The 19,217-nt window shown below is 36.8% G+C and overlaps 2 protein-coding genes across 9 annotated transcripts in view; one reads left to right on the top strand and one right to left on the bottom strand.

Moving 5' to 3' along the window:
- LOC145935516 (icarapin-like) overlaps positions 1 to 3,503 on the bottom strand; it is a 30,980-nt gene extending 27,477 nt beyond the window's left edge. Inside the window, exon 1 of the mRNA XM_083036950.1 lies at positions 3,239 to 3,503. Within this exon, the coding sequence (XP_082893076.1) occupies positions 3,239 to 3,299 (61 nt within the window). The 5' untranslated portion in view covers positions 3,300 to 3,503. The remainder of the gene's footprint in view (positions 1 to 3,238) is intronic.
- Positions 3,504 to 3,529: 26 nt separating this feature from the next.
- Iav (transient receptor potential cation channel subfamily V iav) overlaps positions 3,530 to 19,217 on the top strand; it is a 37,931-nt gene continuing 22,243 nt past the window's right edge. For 2 of the 8 annotated variants that reach the window (XR_014425240.1, XM_083036949.1), the window contains exons 1-3: positions 6,015 to 11,861; positions 12,151 to 12,376; positions 18,329 to 18,444. Coding sequence is in view for 7 of the 8 variants with exons in the window: in XM_083036949.1 (XP_082893075.1) it covers positions 11,037 to 11,861; positions 12,151 to 12,376; positions 18,329 to 18,444 (1,167 nt within the window). In the remaining variant the exon portion in view is untranslated. Of the gene's footprint in view, positions 3,790 to 6,006; positions 11,862 to 12,150; positions 12,377 to 18,328; positions 18,445 to 19,217 lie in introns of those variants that run through there. The other 6 variants (XM_083036945.1, XM_083036944.1, XM_083036943.1 and 3 more) reach the window with 6 other exon arrangements.

Here is a 19,217-nt window from a genome sequence, read left to right as displayed (position 1 = left end):
TACACTTATTGTTTATGTAAATTTATGCATTTTTTACAATGCACATACATTAGCATTATGAAAGTTAACGATTTTTAATGAGAAGTGCTTTTGATAATAATTTAAAATGAACTTGTCGAATAACATTATCTCTCTAATTGCATACAAGTAAATATGCAACATGACTCGATATTTTATAAAATTATACGTGACGTTCGCAAGTCGTCTTCAAATATCTCAGATGATTATGCTTCAATGCATAGGTTGAATAGCAATGTAATTCATCATTAAATGCGTAAATATGTCTATTCCTTTATGCATGTATGTTGCGTCTAATGGATGGAAGCGCATCTCTCGTAAATTCGACTATTATCATATCGATTTCTATATATAAAGCGCAATTATTCGTATAAGCGAACCGCAGCAACGACGGAGAACAGACTGCGTTTGCGATATAATGCTAAACGTCATGTTCGTTGCACGAGAGAGATTTACGATTGCAGATAATTATTACGCAAAGCCTGCCTCAAAGACGACGCGTGATTACCCAGCGGTAAGCACGATGATTACGTATATTCTTAATAGGATTAAACACAATCTGCTTATATACACCATTCTGTGGCAGGATTCGCCTTGTTTGACGCTAACAGACTTGCTACTTCATATCTCTATATCTATCGGAATGCAGGACGATACGAGCGAATATATATGTTCGCCGCACGCGATCGAAACTCGCGGAAACTCGATTTTCGCCCCAGCTTGTTGGCCGCCCCGCGCGTCCCGACAAAGTCTCAAAAATTACATTATTATCCGGCTGTCACCCGGCTGTCAGCGAACATAATGAGAGCAGACGTTCTCTCCTGCGGAGACCGCGTTGTAGCGGTGAAGTTTCACGGCATGGAAACTGGCAGGTGCATCACGTTTAAGAGAAACACCTCGCCGGAGGCGTCGTACTTCTCGCGGAGTATGCGATAATAGACGTGTAACGTCCGCTCTTATGGCGAAAGAAATTTTATTTATATGATTACACACTGTTTATCTATCACAGCTGATGGACGAGTCGCTATAATGATTCGATAATTATCAACGCTTTCCACACACCCTGAATCATCATGTTCGTATAATAAATCTCTCCAGTATTTTTTTATAATAAGCAGTTGACACAATATAATCTGAAAGCTTTAGTTTCACATCAGTTTCACGAAAGTTATTTACGACATGTTGTAATACGTGGCGCGTCATGATGCCACTGGTTAAAATATTCGTATATTATTTGGTATTTCAACGAGGGAATACGCGTAAAGTTCTCGAGACCGTTTTACAAATGTTGGCCGCTGCAGTAATGCGGCATGCATTTATGCATGTACAATTATTTGAATGCAAACTCCTTAATTTCCTTTAGACATAAAGTTGCTTGCGTCGTAAAAATTATAAATGATATTTATAAACACATGCGAAAAATTTCTATATGTCCAAATACATTGAACAACAGTAAAAACAAACAAGGCCAGAATAAAAATATTTTTAAACATAAAGTTTATATGTATATATAAATATAAATTTTTTTATAATAATAATAAAAATAATAAAATAATAAAAAACAATATTGATCAAACAATTTTAAATAAAACTAATTTTTTAAAAATTATATCTGCCATATATACTATAAATAATATGTCAAATTGTTTCGCGAAAATAATATCTCTCTCTCTTTCATCTAAAAGAGGAATTTCAATCAATTTAAATTAGCAATATTAAATCGTAATTTGCTAGAAATCAGACCGTGTTATTTTTGTAAAGATTTTCGCACGATTAAAAAGAGAGTCGAGACACACAAAGGTCGGCTCGAGAGATAAAGTTATATTAAAATCAAAAGGAATAAATTGGACTTCGATGGGGAAATTCGTTTGGACAATTATCTTGGGGACGAAGCGGCTCCAATTAAACGAGCTTCCTGCCGTTTCTGTCTCGCAAAAACAGGGCCGATGCTAATTAGCAAAGTCTACGCTGGAAGTGAATTTCATATCGAGTTGTAATCGAGTAAACAACGGCCTTAAGTAGTTGGAGCGTGCTATCTGCTTCCACGATTTCTTCGTGACCTGACATTCAATCGAGATATATTTGCTTGTCGGGCGCCCGCTTCGCCTTATAACGATGCATAAATGTCGTGAACCGAATGCAAATAATCCTGAAGAATCGCTCAATGCGACAAATGGAGCCGCGATAAAGTTTCGCGAAGATGTGTAGAGAAAATAAGCATTGTAGATTACATTTTATTACAATGTACGATCCGAAATGCATAAGAAATCAAAACCTTGGAAAGATTCGATAATTCTGAATAATTTATTTGTTTACAAATATCATTGAAACGCAGAATAAAATAATATAATATTTTGATGTTGTTTGACAACGTATAATATATTAAAGCTCATTTTATTATTTTAAAAGAGCAAATAATCAAATATATAAATACATATGTATAAAAATGTAGAAATGTGTGAAATCAAAATATATTCGTAAGTAAGTTAAAACAAAGTTTATTTATTTGGCGTATTAACGAAGTGAATTTTGTGGCTGGAAATAATCGTTATATTAATTCATTGCGCGTTATTAAACTAAAATCTGTTTTTATGTAGTAGCTTTTATTGATTTAACATCGTATTTTAACAGATAGCAGCGCATTTTATCTTTCGAGCCGATTATAGTAGAACGGAAATAACAGAATATTTCATTATCGAATAATTTAGTTTTACATAATCCACAGTTTTACATGAAAGCTGTTTTGAGAAAAAAAAATTGTAAAAAATAACTATAGTTCTAAATAATAAATAATGAAACGGCAATAATTTCTCTAAACTAAGAAAGATAATAATCGTGATATGATTATAGATTATAGTGTGGTATGATTATAGTATTTCATAAAATATTAAATAAATGAAGAAATAACGCGGATTATACTTAATTTAATTTCAAAATTTATAATTACACACCGTCTTGATTCAGACTCAATCTCATATATAATGAGATTTTTACTGACGAATAATTATTTATTAAACGCAAAATTGTTAATGAATAACAATCTGCCAAGAAGAATACAAACACAAAACACACACATAGTAATTTTCTATGTGAAAGTTGATGAAAATTAGAACTCAAGAATTACGTTCCGCATAATCTTAAAAATGGATTTATGCTAAAAAATTGATTAAAAAAATAAGAAAGAAAACAACGAGTTAACATAAAAGAAAGTATCACTCACTTGGAAGAGCGTGCGCATACGCGATGAGGCACGCAGCAACAATAACAATGTACGTCTTCATCTTCGTCGCACAAGAAACTCCGATTCAAAAACTCGCTAGGGATCTCACTTGTTGTTGCCTCGACGATGCTTCGATCGACACTAACCGGTTCACCCAGCAGACTCGGCGAACGACGACGCCTGTCACGTACGACTCGACGAAAGGATCAAGGTTACTTGTGGAACCGGACCGCGGAAAACAGCCGACGCTTTGCCCCGCGACTATTGCCGGTGTCCCGGCTATATACGATCCCCCGATCACGGTCCGGACAGTGAATAACGCGTCGACGGTGGTCACGTTACTTACGTCACGTGACATAAGTCACATGACCGTGGCGCGGTGCAGCATGGGACGGCAAGTGTGGCGGGAAACAACACGTGACTGCGAGTATGACGGGAACGCTGCATGTGATCTGTTGTGATTCATATGTATCGCGGGTTTTTCCTCGATATCGATATCTTCGTATAATTCTGCATTAATTCCGCTGCTGAGATGCATAAGTATAGTGTATGTATGTATACAATTATACAATTCGCATTATTCATGACTGTTTTTTCTTTTTTTTTTATGAAACTGCGTTTCAGTAAACAATTGCGTAAGATATCGGGACGATTATCGTTACGTGAAATTTCGTCATATTTTTCGCCACGTATCTATTTTCGTATACTTTCTGTGCCGCGTGTATTTAATTTTAGCGCAAATGCCAATCGGGACGTATGTACATATGCCGATGAGTAATACTGTTGTTCCGAGTAAACGCCATATAAATTATCGTGTCTGTCGTCGACTTATTGTTGGTTCGCATTTAGAGAATAATCGCGAGACTTTCCGAGAAAAATGAGAAAAGATAAATGGCGCGAGCAATATTTTCAGAATGTCGATATACATATATATACATACATATAATATATAATATATGTTGAAAGATTCTATATAATCTTGGCGAAAATATAGGTTAGCGGGGGGATGGAGGAGGTACTTGGTTCGGAGAATCCTTATCGCACATGTAGCGCAACCGAGGGTGATACGCATATTAGTATTAGTGTGTGTCTGTGTATATGCGGGTATTATTATTATTATTATTATGGAAATCGCGCGCGCGGTGACGGGCCAACTAGTGCAGCGGAACACGATAATTATCGTGCATCTCACAACACGCCTGTGTGTACACGCGGGCACGCATCGGTGTACCGCTACTATGCTTGCGCGCTTCTGCGTAAGAAATCCGCTACATGAGAAACTTCGGAAACAGGCGAGATTTGCCTCATGAGATGCTTCAACACCGGAATTCTCCGTACAACCACAAGGTAACATACTAATCCAAATAATTATTCTTTTAACTACTATTTAAATGAATATTTTTACAAAAAGACCTATTTTCTATCATTTTTTCTCAAAATCCATAAATATCCATAAATGTGCGAAAAATATTATTAAATTTTAATGATCGAAATATATGAAATACACACAAATACATGAAAATTTTATAAACATTTTCATTAAAAAATATCGGCAAGAGACTTGTGTTTTAAAGCAAAGGCGATATATATTTAGAACTCTAATTATAATATCTTTTTATAATTGCTGTGTTATTATCAAAGCTGCATACAAGAATTACCTACCTATAATTTTTGCTTGATTTCGTAAAAGTTGATAAAAGCGTTAGTTACATGGTGAAACACTCTCTTATTATATACGATTATCTTGTCAATGATTGAATATGTCGGTACTGTAAATTTATGTAACCATTTTATTTTCTGATAATATTCACAGACAACAGTTGGAATATCATGTAATTTATATTTTTTTCTATTATCTTGAATAAGTATAAGATGCACGAACATTTGCTGCTTGTTTTGTTACTTCTACGAATTTTTCCTATATACGTAATTCATACGAATTCTGCGCAAAATTATAGCTAGACAGAGAGAATTTTCTCTTAGAATTTACCCTGAAAATCATAGTAATTGTGGGACAATATGGTATGGAAAGAATTTTATGCGAATTTCTCTGATTAATATTTAGCACAATAAAAATAATAATATCTGTTACAATAAAATATAAAATATGTTTGATTAATTTTACTATGCAGTTTAGTAAAATTAATCAAACATGTTTTACATTTTATTGTGATAGATATTATCTTTATTGTGATAAATATTAATTAGAGAAATTCTTATAAAATTCTTTCTATACCATATTGTTCCACAATTATCATGATTTTCAGGGTAAATTCTAAGAGAAAATTCTCTCAGTGTACAATGAATTCATTGTACTTATTATCGATTCTAAGCAGATATTTTCATGTGTCAGTCATTATTATATAGCTGCTATTTATGCGTTGAATTAATAGCGGTATTTATAGCAAATATATCAAATGCACTTATCATAAAATCAAAGTCAAATTGTAATTCAGAATTAAATCAGAAAACGAGCTTTAACTTGTTGACTTAACAATAGTTCGGAGAATGAAACATTTTTCAGCTTGTTAAACATCAAACTTATCGAGCGATTTAAATTATTTTTAGGAAAGAAAAGATATTTAAGCAATTGTGTGAATCTTAAAAATATTTATATCTTTAAAATTTTAGGATATAAATTATGCGCCCAACAGAATATAATAGACTTTTGCTCAATTACGTAATCTATTCAATCTAATCAATTATTTTTCTATCCTTTGATTCAGATTTCTCGAGAATTGATTCTTAGCAGTACATTAACATTTTTATTTAATGATACATCCTATCCATATTTCTGATGAAATATGTAAGAAACAATTTTTTAATCACAACTTATTCTGCATTGCATCATCGAAACATAATGAAATATACCGCGTCCTCGTTCGCGGTACGACTGCGTCAGCCTATTGTTTCGTCGACGCGATTAGTCACCAAATGTATGTGAATATGCGATAGGTTAATAACGAAAGAGAGATGGAGAAAGAGAGAGATCCAGGTCTGGATCGAATACGCCGTTAAGTCGTGCGTTCAGTAACCACACCGACACACGGTGGCCTGCAAACAACAGACAGTTTGATTAAAAGTAATTGCGTATGTCCGATGTAGCCGGGATTTTGGGACGAATTTTCGGATCGGTCGCGCCGCGCCGCGCCGCATCGCATCGTGTTCATTCACAGGCCGCTGGTAATTTCGCGAAAATGCATTTCACGGGTCGATTGCAATGTGGATCACGCTGTTGTTTTCGGCTTCGTGGCCCGCTTCCTGCGATCCTTCCGGCCCGAGTGTACCAGTCGCTATAATTTATGATGCGGAAGAGCCGGTATAATGGGGGGGAAAGGCGACTGCTTTCGTCGTCGTCGTCGTCGTCGACTCTTGCCACTGCAATCGGTTGCCGAGCAATCGGTTAAATTGTATCTCGAAAGACGCGGCGTGCATAATTTAAACACCGCATTCAATTCTCTAGTTCGAACGGATTTTCGAGCATCGAACTCCTAAATTTTATTGTCGTGGAAATAGCTGGAATTTTTCCGTATCCTATTCCGCATCGACAGTGTCTTAATCGTAAAAAAGACGTCTGAAATAATGCAAATTTAATGCGAGAAGTTTCTCGTCTATTTCAAAAATACAATACCGAATCACGTTAATTTGCTACATAGTTCTCGTATTTTTTATAATTGTATAATTTTATGTATTGTGTGTGATATGCAATAGGCTAATGCAGTAAAGAATAATACGTCATTATATCACTATATTCATCGCTCATCAAGATCATCTCATTAAGATCATCTCATTAAGAGATAAAATACATCTTAATTACGTTTAGATTATTTCTTTCTTTCTTAATATATCTTTGAACAATGTATTTTTATATGCTAATTATCAATGTTTTTATTCATGTTTATCAGTAGATTTCATTGTTTTTATATTGACGCGACAAAGATTGCCGTAGGCAATTAAAAGGAGTGTTTATTCTCGCTGCTTTTGCAGTAACATACGTAATAACATTATATTTCTTTCATATTATTTACTATTTATCGTATTGTTGTATCTTTATATTTGCGCATTTACGTTATATAAATTTTATTATGTCGTGCAGGAAGAAGCAGAAAGAGCTAGAACATTATTGTTCGCAAATTGCTAATAAATAACGACACAATAATTTATATACGATATTCGTAATTACGGGATCTTGTTTGAGCGACACTTTAATTTTTTAAAGTAAGAAACATTATATATTTATAAGAAGCGTAATTTTCTGCATAAATCAAGTGAGAATTCGTCGTCATGTTGGCTTTAAAATATTTTAAAGAGTATACTGATATGCTGACTTAGTAATTTAAACTTAAAGTTAAAACGGTCTGTCTGTATATAAAACTATAATTAAGTTGTCACTGGCGTATTTTTTTACGGAATAACAATGGTTCTGATGACAACTTTAAAAAAAGAAATAACGAACATTTTCTTGTCAAGATCTTTTCTTGACACTGCATAATCTGTTACGTGGCCACGACTTGACAAACGCATTAGCTCGTTAACCGCAAACAGTGTGCGATTAGACTTTGCAATTCACCTTTTGAAAAGCTTGAGCTGAGTCGATTAAGGGTAATATACAAAAGCATCATATACAAAAGTTCTCATGTAGCCAAGGAAAGTAACGCGACGTATATGAATTATCGTTAAGAAGAAATATAAGATAGAGATATAAGAAAAGTATGGGTATATATTTTGCGACAATAATAAGTACACAGAAATTGTTTACACATTTCTCATTATCATACATAAGTGAAGATGAGAAATTAGTGTAGCTATAATATACATTCGACGAAATATATTTTTGCTTGATGACAGCTCACACGTGTGCGCATCTAAAATCATATTTGCACATCGTTAACTTCATAATGTTATCTTTCATTGTGTTTGTTCTCTTAAAGTTATATTAGCTTTCCGTGCACGCACGGGTGGGCACCAGCCTTGAATCAGTGACAAATATATACGTGCCTCCTGTCGAGACTGGTACCGGGCGAGTTTGACGTGCGACGCACATGTTGACTCATCCGTGCTAGAAAATATTCGTAATTGCTTCGTCCAGATATATAGCCATGCATTTCCTTTCGCCGTACGGTGTAGATAACGATGATGACGCATCTAGAAAATTCTAATTCTCGTTGGACTGTATAAGCGTTTTCCGTCTTTAAGTCCGACGATTTAAATATCATATCGAAAATGATGTTGAATTTTTATGAATTTGTATTATATATTATATAAAATAATATATTATATAAACTAGCGAAAATGACATTGAAAAAATTCGTTTTTTTCTGCGAAAAAAATTCGATTCGTGTCAAGTACAATAGTATACATAGCGGTTCGCGAATAAATTACGTGATCGTAACTTCGCGTCGATTCAACATTCGATGATAATCCTCTCATTCATATTCGTATATATAGATATTGAACATATTACGAAGTCCCTCGCGTTTGTCAAACGCATGACAGTTTGTGGAAATACATTTTATTGTATATATTACGACGTCACACGCGCGGATACCAAACGTTATCTCTTTCCCTAGATTCCACCGTGCCTGTGTAAATTTGGAAGTTTATCACGTTGGGCAAACTCACGGTATTGTTGCGGTTGCTCCCCATAACGAATGGAAAAAAAGTGAGTTTGCATATCGAATTGCATAAACAATGTATTAATTGAAAGCGCATGGTTTAACAACATTTATAACAAAAATATTTTAATCTAGGAACGCGAAATTTTATCGTGTATAATGAAAGAAATCTTTTTTTGGCTACCAAATATTTTTAGGACAACGAAAACCAGAACATTTATAAAGATGGAACAATAAATAATAGAAGAGCGTAAAAAATATCCCAGAATGACATTTCAAATGTTCTGCAAAATATCATTTTAGCCTTTCCGATTTTGAACTCATTGTCAGCTCGACGATTGTGCGATATATAAATTGTATTCTGTTTCGATTGAAACTTTTAAATATACTAATGATAAATTGAGAGCGTATACATGTGGGTACAAAATAGGATGACTCATCCTTGAGATTAATTGAACTTTCGCAAGAATATGGCCACCGCCTTCAGGCATTTGCTCAGATTCTCCAATTGAAAAAGCGTTAAATGTCCGCGCTCGCAAAGTGTCCACTTAGGTACTTACTCCTCGCGCATATATGAATCAGATAAACTCGACAGATTGTAATACATGCCACCTGCAATTCCGCATCCGCCGGCTATTGCCGCGCCAACACATGTCTGCTCGATCCATCCGGCGCTCGTCGGTGAAACGCCGGATTCAAAATGCCTGTTTTTTTTTTCGCAGTTATTCGAAGAATGACGAGGCATCAATTTACAATAGCGCATAACCGTATAGCTATAATACATTGACTATATACCATTCGTCGAACGAGGACAATGGTGATTTGTCAACCGCGATGAAATATGCGCCATACGTAGGATTTCATCGCGATTTTCATGCGCGGAATCATTCGCGATTTCTCGCGATCATACAAAGAGGAATTTGCTCTTAAACGATGAAGATGATCTTACAAGCTAATCTTACTCGCTGAAGCTGATGGCAAACGTGTAACGTTTGAGTACGAGTTACCATAATCTCTTCATATAGATCAGTATTTTGTGCGGCGCATCAACGTAATACTAATTTTAGATGCCAGCAACGTAACAATATACGTATTATTGCAATGTTCCAATTCGACGGGAATGGAATGTTCGCTGCGTTTCAGTTAAATACGAATACACTTTAAACACAGATGCACACACGTTGCGCGTAACTGTTTTATTCGAGGGATGGGAAATTGATTTCAACATTCCTACCGTAAATATGGATGTAATGAAGCGCGAAACCGGGTCTGAATGCAAACGCTTGCATACAAAAAAATGCAATTAATATTTTTATCTCGATTAAATTAATAAAAACAGAAAATAATCCAAGTGATTAATATCATTCATTTATCTAGTTATATGCTATTTTACCTAGTCAATCTGATTTTCGCGTTTGTATGCAGCGAACAATTTTATAATTTCATTAAATGTCTCTTTTCTTTTTACTCTTTTTATTTAATTTATTATATCTATACGCGATAATGCATTCGTCCTTGCAACTGGCCTCAAAATAAGCATTTGCGCATATATCCAGGTGCAGGAAAGTGTGTTAAGGCCAACGTGCGGATTACGAATGAATCATGAGTTTGGGCAATCTGTCAAATCGTGCGAAAACCGGATCGGCCTAAAATTATCGGTGCTAAACGAACAGCTTACCCTGAATTATTGACGTTTCATGCTGTTCATCTTTTAGCAGCGCATTTCTGATAAACTCGTTTAAAAAAACGCTTCCAAATTTACTGTAGCACGATAGCGGTGATGGTGACCCTGTCGTGTCCGTCTGCACCAGGTACCGTTTATGGATTGGCCGGTTGCTATAGTGCGAATATACCAGCACCCTCGCCCTCTCTCTCCCTTTCTCCACTCGTGCTATGCCGCCTCTCGTCGGGGGTAAGAGAATCTCGAGTGTTATATCAATGGAGTCAGTCGTGAGTAGCCATACGGCCAAGTGGCTTTTCGCTTTATCGTGACGGAAATGGCGCGCTGCCCGACCTTGAGAACGTCTAGAGACACTCGAGTGGGATTCCGTTCGGGCGACGTTAGCTGATAAGGAGCCGACGAAGCAGGCGGGGAATCGAAAAAATCGTGGACATGACGAAGGTGCGATAGCGTGCACTTTTCCGCGCTTTTCTCCCGATCGACAGCGAAGGGATATGTCTGAATGGGTGGCATTTGCTCGTGTCGCGTTGGTCGCGGTAGCCAGGTTAACGCCGGCTCGATTCTCGATCGCGTGATCAGCCAGGCAAGCAACGAAGATCAGTGCCTGCTGTACCGGTTGGCTAATTACAAGAAGGGCGGCGAGCTGATCGAGGCGTATAATCAGGGCGGTCAGCCAGAAGTGGAGAAATTGGTGCGCGAACAATTCGGCATCCTGTTGTACGCGGATGGTAAAGGCCAGGTGATCAATCGCGCCGAATATCTGCGCTGGAAATTCCGCGACCTCGAGCAAGTCGTGCTGCCGATCGAGGCCTCACTGTCGCGCTTCGATCCGCTCGCGCAGTGGAACGATCATGAAGCCTGTTGGCAGATGCAGTATAGAGGCTCTTTGGGCGAGGCCCTGCTGCACGTCCTCATCATATGCGACACGCGGATTCACACCAGAATAGCGCGCATACTGCTCAAGTGCTTCCCGCGACTCGCCATCGACGTCGTCGAGGGCGAGGAATACCTTGGCGCGAGCGCCCTTCATCTGGCGATCGCCTATAACAACAATGAGCTCGTGCAAGACCTGGTCGATGCAGGCGCGATTATCTCGCAGCGGGCTATCGGCAGCTTTTTCTTACCGCGTGATCAGCAGAGGATGAACCCCGCTAGAAACACCGATTACGAGGGACTCGCGTATTTGGGCGAGTACCCGCTAGCCTGGGCCGCCTGCTGCGCTAACGAGAGCGTTTACAATCTGCTGCTTGATGTCGGCGCGGATCCCGACGAGCAGGATTCTTTCGGAAATATGATTTTGCACATGGTCGTAGTTTGTGATAAACTGGTGCGTATTGACGCGTATTAAAAGAATAAAACTTATATCACATTCGAGAAGGCAGGGTCATATTTTGTTATATATCTTTTTTTGAAGTTTCTTTTTTTATATATTTTCCGATTAAATTAATTGTCCGCATATTTACATCAAATTTTATAGTTTTTTAATAAATTTAAAGTTTAAATTTTGTTCTGATTCCACTCATGTCATTCACATACAATTCCGTCTCATAGTAATTGAACACGAGAATTTACATTCTAATAGAATAGCGAACATATAGAATCGTTGTTTGACGTAGGATATGTTCGGCTATGCTCTGCGACATCCAAAGCTTCCTGCTCGCAACGGAATCGTGAATGCTGCGGGTTTGACCCCGTTGACACTCGCCTGCCAGCTTGGGCGTGCCGAAGTCTTCCGTGAGATGCTGGAGCTGTCCGCGCGGGAGTTCTGGCGTTACAGTAATATCACCTGCTCGGCGTATCCCCTCAATGCCCTCGACACGCTGCTACCAGACGGCAGAACAAGTACGTCGTAAAGCTAATCGAATTACGCCAAGACGATTCTACGAGAATCGTCATTCACGGTTCACCGGATCGTGCGCCTTCAAGTAGGTCCTTACTTTGTCGCATGTTTCCCAACTAATTGCGACGAGTCAAGGCCGAGATGTTCCCGAATAGTAATATTACCATCGTAGCGACACTGCATCACGTTGCTCTTCTTTTATTCATCCTATATAGTATAGCATTTATTTCTCTATTTCCCTCCTCTCTTTTGCTTTCAGTTCTTTTATGTTTCAAAAATTCAATTTGTTTTAATTTGCTCTAGAGGAATTGAATTTTTCCTTATAGCACTCCTTGCTGAGAGAAATCTTTCTTTAGATTTACGCAATTCTTATTTGATTCTCCTAATTTTGAAAAGAGTTTATGCAATATTTTTTTACAATTTCATCGTTTTATTATATTCTTGATATCACACATTTTTAGTATTTATTTTTTATTTTTTATATTTATTATTTCTTTTCTCTATTTTTTCTTTATATTATATTGTGTGTTTCGAAGGAGCTTATGTGTTCTTGGATATGAAATAAATCAGTACTCTATTCTACTCTACTCTACCTAGCTTCCAAGCTTCTCTTGCTTTTCACATATAGTTATATACACACACATACTCTCGAATATTACAATATATTTTAAGTCAGGAACGAGGTATCTCGTCAGGAGGGTTTTCGGAATATTCGGTAAATTATTCCGCTCTGGATTTTTTTTTACGCTGTATCATATATGCTATGTAAAGTTGTCCTCACGGTTTCCAACATACGGTTTGTCTCTCATGTAAAGCATTTCAACAAGAAGAAGGCGGGGATAGAGCAAAAATTGTGACGCGAGTGTCAGCGACAGGAGTGGAGAAGGTAGCGAGCGAGAGGAAGAGGACTAATATACCGAGAACAAGAAGGGACTATCTTCTCCCGTAAAATTGGATACCGGGGCAAAATCGAGGACAAAATCGGGTTGCAAAGTTCTTAGAGGAAAAAAGAAATTTTACAAAGTTTTCTTACACGTCGAACGTGTGTCGCAGCCGGATAGTAAACTATACTGCTAGCAACTTTTCGCGACATTGCATATGATATAACATGCAATTCGCCGGTAAAAACTGACTGAAATATTGGCTCGTTATCGTCGCTCCTTTCTCCATCGTTATCGCGTCGATATTTTCCTATTTTGACGGTAATTTCGAATTGAAGTCGATTTCTCATTTAATTGGAATCCGGTGAGATAAATGAAATGTTTTTAGGAAATATGATATAAATTACAGCGATATAATTTGTGATCGATAATTTACATAAACGATTTAATTATGTATATAATAAGTTTCACCGAGAAATTGGTACATTCTTAAGCTTTATTAATATATTTCTGGTTGATTGCTGTGATAAAACTTTTTTTTTTTTTTTTTTTCTTATAAAAGTCACAATTTCAATGACAACGATCAGTACAAATAATCTCTAAAAACAATTCAATAAGAGATTTTTGCAAATTTTTTTAAAAATATTTTTTGTTATACTTTTTGTCGAGTCACATAGATATAAAAATTCCATTTTTCTTTAAAGTTTAATATTTATGAAATATATATTATAGAACGTGTGTGTGTGTGTGTGTGTGTGTGTGTGTGTGTGCGGCCGAAAGAATATGTTTTGCATTGATTCGTTTCGGAGTAACCGATTTTTTTTTAATTTCATAGAGAATTTTCAACAAGTAACGTATTGATATTCGAGCGCGAACCGATGGTATCCCCGATGGAGCATTCTGTCCAAGGTGATACAATCTGATTTTACTCTCGAGCTTACCCTTTATCATGTCACCAAAATTTTCCAACAAAGAACCACAGAGAACAGGGATAGAACCAAATTTCGCATGTTGCTGCGTTCGTATTTTAGGAGCTACCCCCCAATCAAACTTGCGTGAAATTGTATCGAAGTTCGCGGCTGAGCCATGGAAAGCGTTGCCGAGAAATGGATGCGTTCGTGGGCGCGTTATTTCCGAATAAGAATACCGCGAAGCGCGACGCGGATGCCTGGAAGCGCGCGGTGGCTCGTACCAGGATGCAATTACGGGCATTTAACGAAGTTTCGAGATTAGCTGCGGACCTGACGCAGCGGTGCGCGGGTGCTCGCGTTTCATTTAGTTTCGGAATCCATTATCCCTTCGATCTCTCTCCTTCCTAGCCGTCTATCCGCCCATCTATACCTATTTGCCCCTCTCGTGGTACGGGTATTTTCGTTGCAAGCACAAACGTCGCCCGATCTTGCAAAAAATGACGATGGAGTACACTCGGATGGAGAAAAGTAACCTCGAGAAAGCAGCCGTATAGGGAGGCGAGTCGAATTTTCGACAAAAGTCTCTTCCACGAATGCGCTTAATTACTTTAAAACCAAGGCCAGAGTAAGGGGGCGAGAGAGGGAGAGAAAGAACCAAGTCGGAAGAATAAGAGTTAGAGGGTGGTGGCGATTGGCCAACAAAGCCTCGAAAAGAGACGACGGTCAAAGATCGAGCTTCCAGCGGAAAAGCCATTCCCCTCGTCGACGTTCTTTCCGTCGACGTTTTTCTCCCGCTTTAATCCGAGACTTGCGTCGCAAGCGTGTGCGACGCTCGCGCGAAATGTTATTTTCGTGTAACTTCCGCTATCATATCTGCACTGCAGAAAAAGACCACGCAATTTCGGGACGCGCAATTCGCGCCATCATTTTTCGCGACACAATCATCCACGGATTAATTCTCTGCGGCATATAAAAATACGCAACGATAATATAAATACATATTGAAATAAGAGCATGAAAACGTGGCCATGTGTGAGTATTTCGCGAAAAAGTTTCGAAAACTCGGAATAAAAGTTACAAAATTTTTGCATCACGGACAGTTTGTGCTAGACATTTTGTTGGTCGAGATTATAATATGCTATATGTTTATGTAAATTTACGTGCGACGCGATTAACTTGTGAAAAATCGTCGTATATGACAATATTAATCGCGTGTAAACGTCATGGCGTCACATTGAGACTTTGAGACTTTCTTACAATATTGTTGGGCCGGGGACAGAGGTTCTGATGTGTGCGATCGTTAAGACGCTTGCCCTCTTTCATGTCGCACAAACTCCTATTTTAGACTTTTTTTCGCATGTAAGCTATAGCCATAGAGAATTCCGGCAGCTCTCGAGTGCAAACGAGTTCGCGAAAATTGCTCATGCGAAAGCAAAAATATTCCACTTGTGATCGTGTAAAATATTTTGTTTTATTTTAAGCTCTGATTTACTTTAACTTTTAATTTAATTTTCAAGTACATTGACCTGAAATTCACATTTCGAGAGTATTGTGGAAAATATGTTTTAGGAATATTATTCAAAGAATTATGCGCGAATGTAAAGAATTTCTCTATAGGAAATAAATTACCTTCTACGATGCGAGAGAAAGAAATATGGTTTCGCTGTTTTCTCTAAATTAATACTGAAATTTAACATTAAATTAGTTGCATTTTCTGGTTAAATTTATAATCTTTTAACTTTTAGTGGTTAGATAAACGAGCTCACATAAATCCTTGTGTTTTACGTTATAACGAAAGCTGTACATGTAAAACTTCTTGGTTTCATATTAATATGTAATAATTATATTTGTTATATTTTGTAAAAGCAGGATTATGTGGTTATACTATGCATTACGGAAAGAGCAGAAAATTATGTTAACGAAACGATTTTCTTTGCTTTTGTTATATCGGTTGGCATTTACATTTATAGACGCTATGATACTATATATAGAGGGCTCATATATACGTGTATATATATATAGGTATACACTCAAAATTTCCGCGATAACAGTTGTCTATAGGGTATTCCGTTTATAGACGTCATAACATTTATTGATATATATTCTACATCAATTTATATAAAACATACATTTTTGGAGAATATATTGTTAGTTTTTTAATATGTTATATTAAATATAATATTTTTATCACAGAATATAAATAGCCCAACTTTTTTAACATTAGACAAACGCGACAATTTGCTTATTTACACTTCTGTGTGCTTAATTTATTTAATTTTCAGTATCAAACATAAAATACAAATCAAATTTTTGTCAGAAAAAATTGCTTTAGAATTTGACGACACCCAGTAGACACCAATGCGATTTTAATTATCTGTTGAGCTGTCACGGAGCTTCTTTCTCTTCTATTATTTAACTTTGATACCAGAACCTATCGACTTGTCGACCCGAGAGAAATATAGAGGTGTGCTGATGTCTATTTCGAGAACATCTAGCACAGAGTCGCATATCACGCAGATTTTATCACGATGGCAATAATAGAGAGCCTTAGAAATTAAATGGTGGCAAATCCTAAAAGAGCAGGCTAAATAAAGGATTATCTTACAGATAAAGTAAATTCTGGCAATAAATTTATTCTTTACAGTGTAATTGAATGTACAATAATTTAATTATCTCGGCACAGAATCAAATTTATAATTTATAAGCTGTAGTCTCAAGGATTTTGCATTATTAAAGATTTATAACTTGCCTTATTTTTTAAATAACTTTAATAATGCCATTATAAATAATTTATTTTTAATTTGAATATAATTTAAATTTAAATTTATTATTATTTTACGAAAGGATCTCTTTTTTATTATACAAGTTTGCAAATTTTTAAATCTCATCTACTTCGAGGATACGTTTCGATTAATTTTGTTAGATATCAGTTCTTCAAAATAATTATTGCCGATCGGAGGAAATGGAATGCCCCAAGTGGTACTTTGTTATTTAAGCTCGGTTCAATGTCCGGCCGAGGTTACTAGATAGTAGCCAAGAGGGTATACTCTGAGGGAAACTCGGGGAAAACTATATGGCTTTGCTTACTCTCAAGTCAGATATAATTACGTGCTGCGGTAACAGATACGCGTTAGTAACTTCGCCGGCTTGGAGTCGGGAGATCAGTGGCCATCATGCAAAATTGAAGACCGGATGATCGAAGATATTGGCATTAACATCGGATGTACGCGCGGTCTGCGTGAAATCCACAAGCTCTATCCTCTGGAATTAATAAATATATAATCATTTGAGAGCTTTTCGAACAGTGCAAAATCCTCTGCATATACTATTATACATGTGCGTATTTGTTATCGAAACTCATAATTCTGTCTCGAGATCTCTCTATTAAAAATTTGTTTTCTGTATGTGTATGTTCACTATTTTCTCTAAAATTTTATATTTAAAAATTAAAAAAAATATTGTATAACGCGGGTTATATGTATATCACAAAATACCGAAATAGCTTAAAATATAATATGTAATATACTGGATCTCTCCAAAGCGGGAGAACAATGTTTTTGACGGGTCAAGCTACCGTGTGCACCTTCGCCGTGTCGAGCGGTAATTAAGGACTCCCGAGGATACAATCCTCCAAGTTCCAATTACTTTAGCGTTCGCGCCAAAGCCGGGCAAAGTGCGACGACAGATGCATACGATCGATACATATACACAACCGAGACTCCTATAGTAACGTGCACGTGAACGTTGCGCTTAATAATGCACAACGCGATTCGACAGAGCGAAAGACGTATTATATCGATCCCGTTAAAATGTTTCATCAAAATCGATAATTGTGATTCAAATATTTTAATTCGTCAACCACGGATGTTCATGATCATTTTTCGACCACGCTGTATCGTTTATTCGGTGATTACACGGACATTGTTTAATGAAACATTAATGACAGCAGAAGTTTTTGGTCCTCCGATCTTAGGGCGGCGGAAAACTTTCGTGCCGGATGCGGCAGCGAGGGAGAGGAATGTCGAAAAGGCGCAACCTGCATCTGTATACTCCGCGATGCTATATGCACGCTCACTAATGCAAAACCCATAATTATCGCGGCGCAAACCCTAAAGCGATGTTCCATTAACCGCAAATGGCTCTCTCCGAATTTCTATTTCAGACTGGAACTCCGCGCTATTTATCATTCTGAACGGTACGAAGGAGGAGCACTTGGACATGCTGGACGGTGGTATTATTCAGCGAGTACTTGAGGAAAAATGGAAGACCTTCGCGCGAGTAAGTGCGTCCACGTGATGGCGTTCCCGCTCGTTTCTCGTTCAATTATAAGACGTTACTATATTTCCAAGTTTTTCAACGTCTCGTCGCCTTTATGCTTGACTTTGTCACAATGACCTGAGATTTTGTTTGTAACGATAGAACGTCACGTAGCGCACCGCACCGAGAGATCTCATCTTTTTATTAATTCATTCTTTTTAATGCCACTCTGAATATCTTTTTTTTACATATTGTTTTGGGATAAAATAATCGGCTTGAAAAATAAGTAGTCTTCTCGCCGAAGGTAGCTTTTTTTAATTGTAGTATCAAGCATATATAAATACTTTCCATGACATATATCGAAATTAAGAAATATCACCTTTTTTTATGGACGAACGTGTATTGTGTGTTTCGTGCGTGTGCCAGGAAGATAAAATAATTTTATAATAATGTGTCTGACATTTACGATATTCAGGATTTATCTTATGCTTTCACCAAACGTATTAGACACAGGCAGCTCTTTTCAAAGCTTGTAATTCTATTGGATACACAACTATTCATACAACTATTCATAGAACTTCTTATAGCGAACAAAAGAAAATTTTTCTTTTCTTATATTCTGTAGTCCCTCTCAGTTTTATATTTTTGCATTTTGCATGTTTCATCTGCATATATAGTCAGTAATATTTTATAGTAACAAGCATATTAAATGGTCAAGTTTAATCAAATAATGTCTACTTCTTTGATAATTTTTTCAAATAATTTCTGAGCGAAATTTTCTCAACAAATAATAT

Source organism: Prenolepis imparis, unplaced genomic scaffold, assembly GCF_030444845.1.
Source record: "Prenolepis imparis isolate NDT839.2.m4 unplaced genomic scaffold, iyPreImpa1.0 SCAF_4, whole genome shotgun sequence".
In the NCBI taxonomy this organism is placed as follows: domain Eukaryota; kingdom Metazoa; phylum Arthropoda; class Insecta; order Hymenoptera; family Formicidae; genus Prenolepis; species Prenolepis imparis.
The sequence above is the reverse complement of the archived record's forward strand: the minus strand, read 5'-3'. Positions and strand labels throughout refer to the sequence as shown.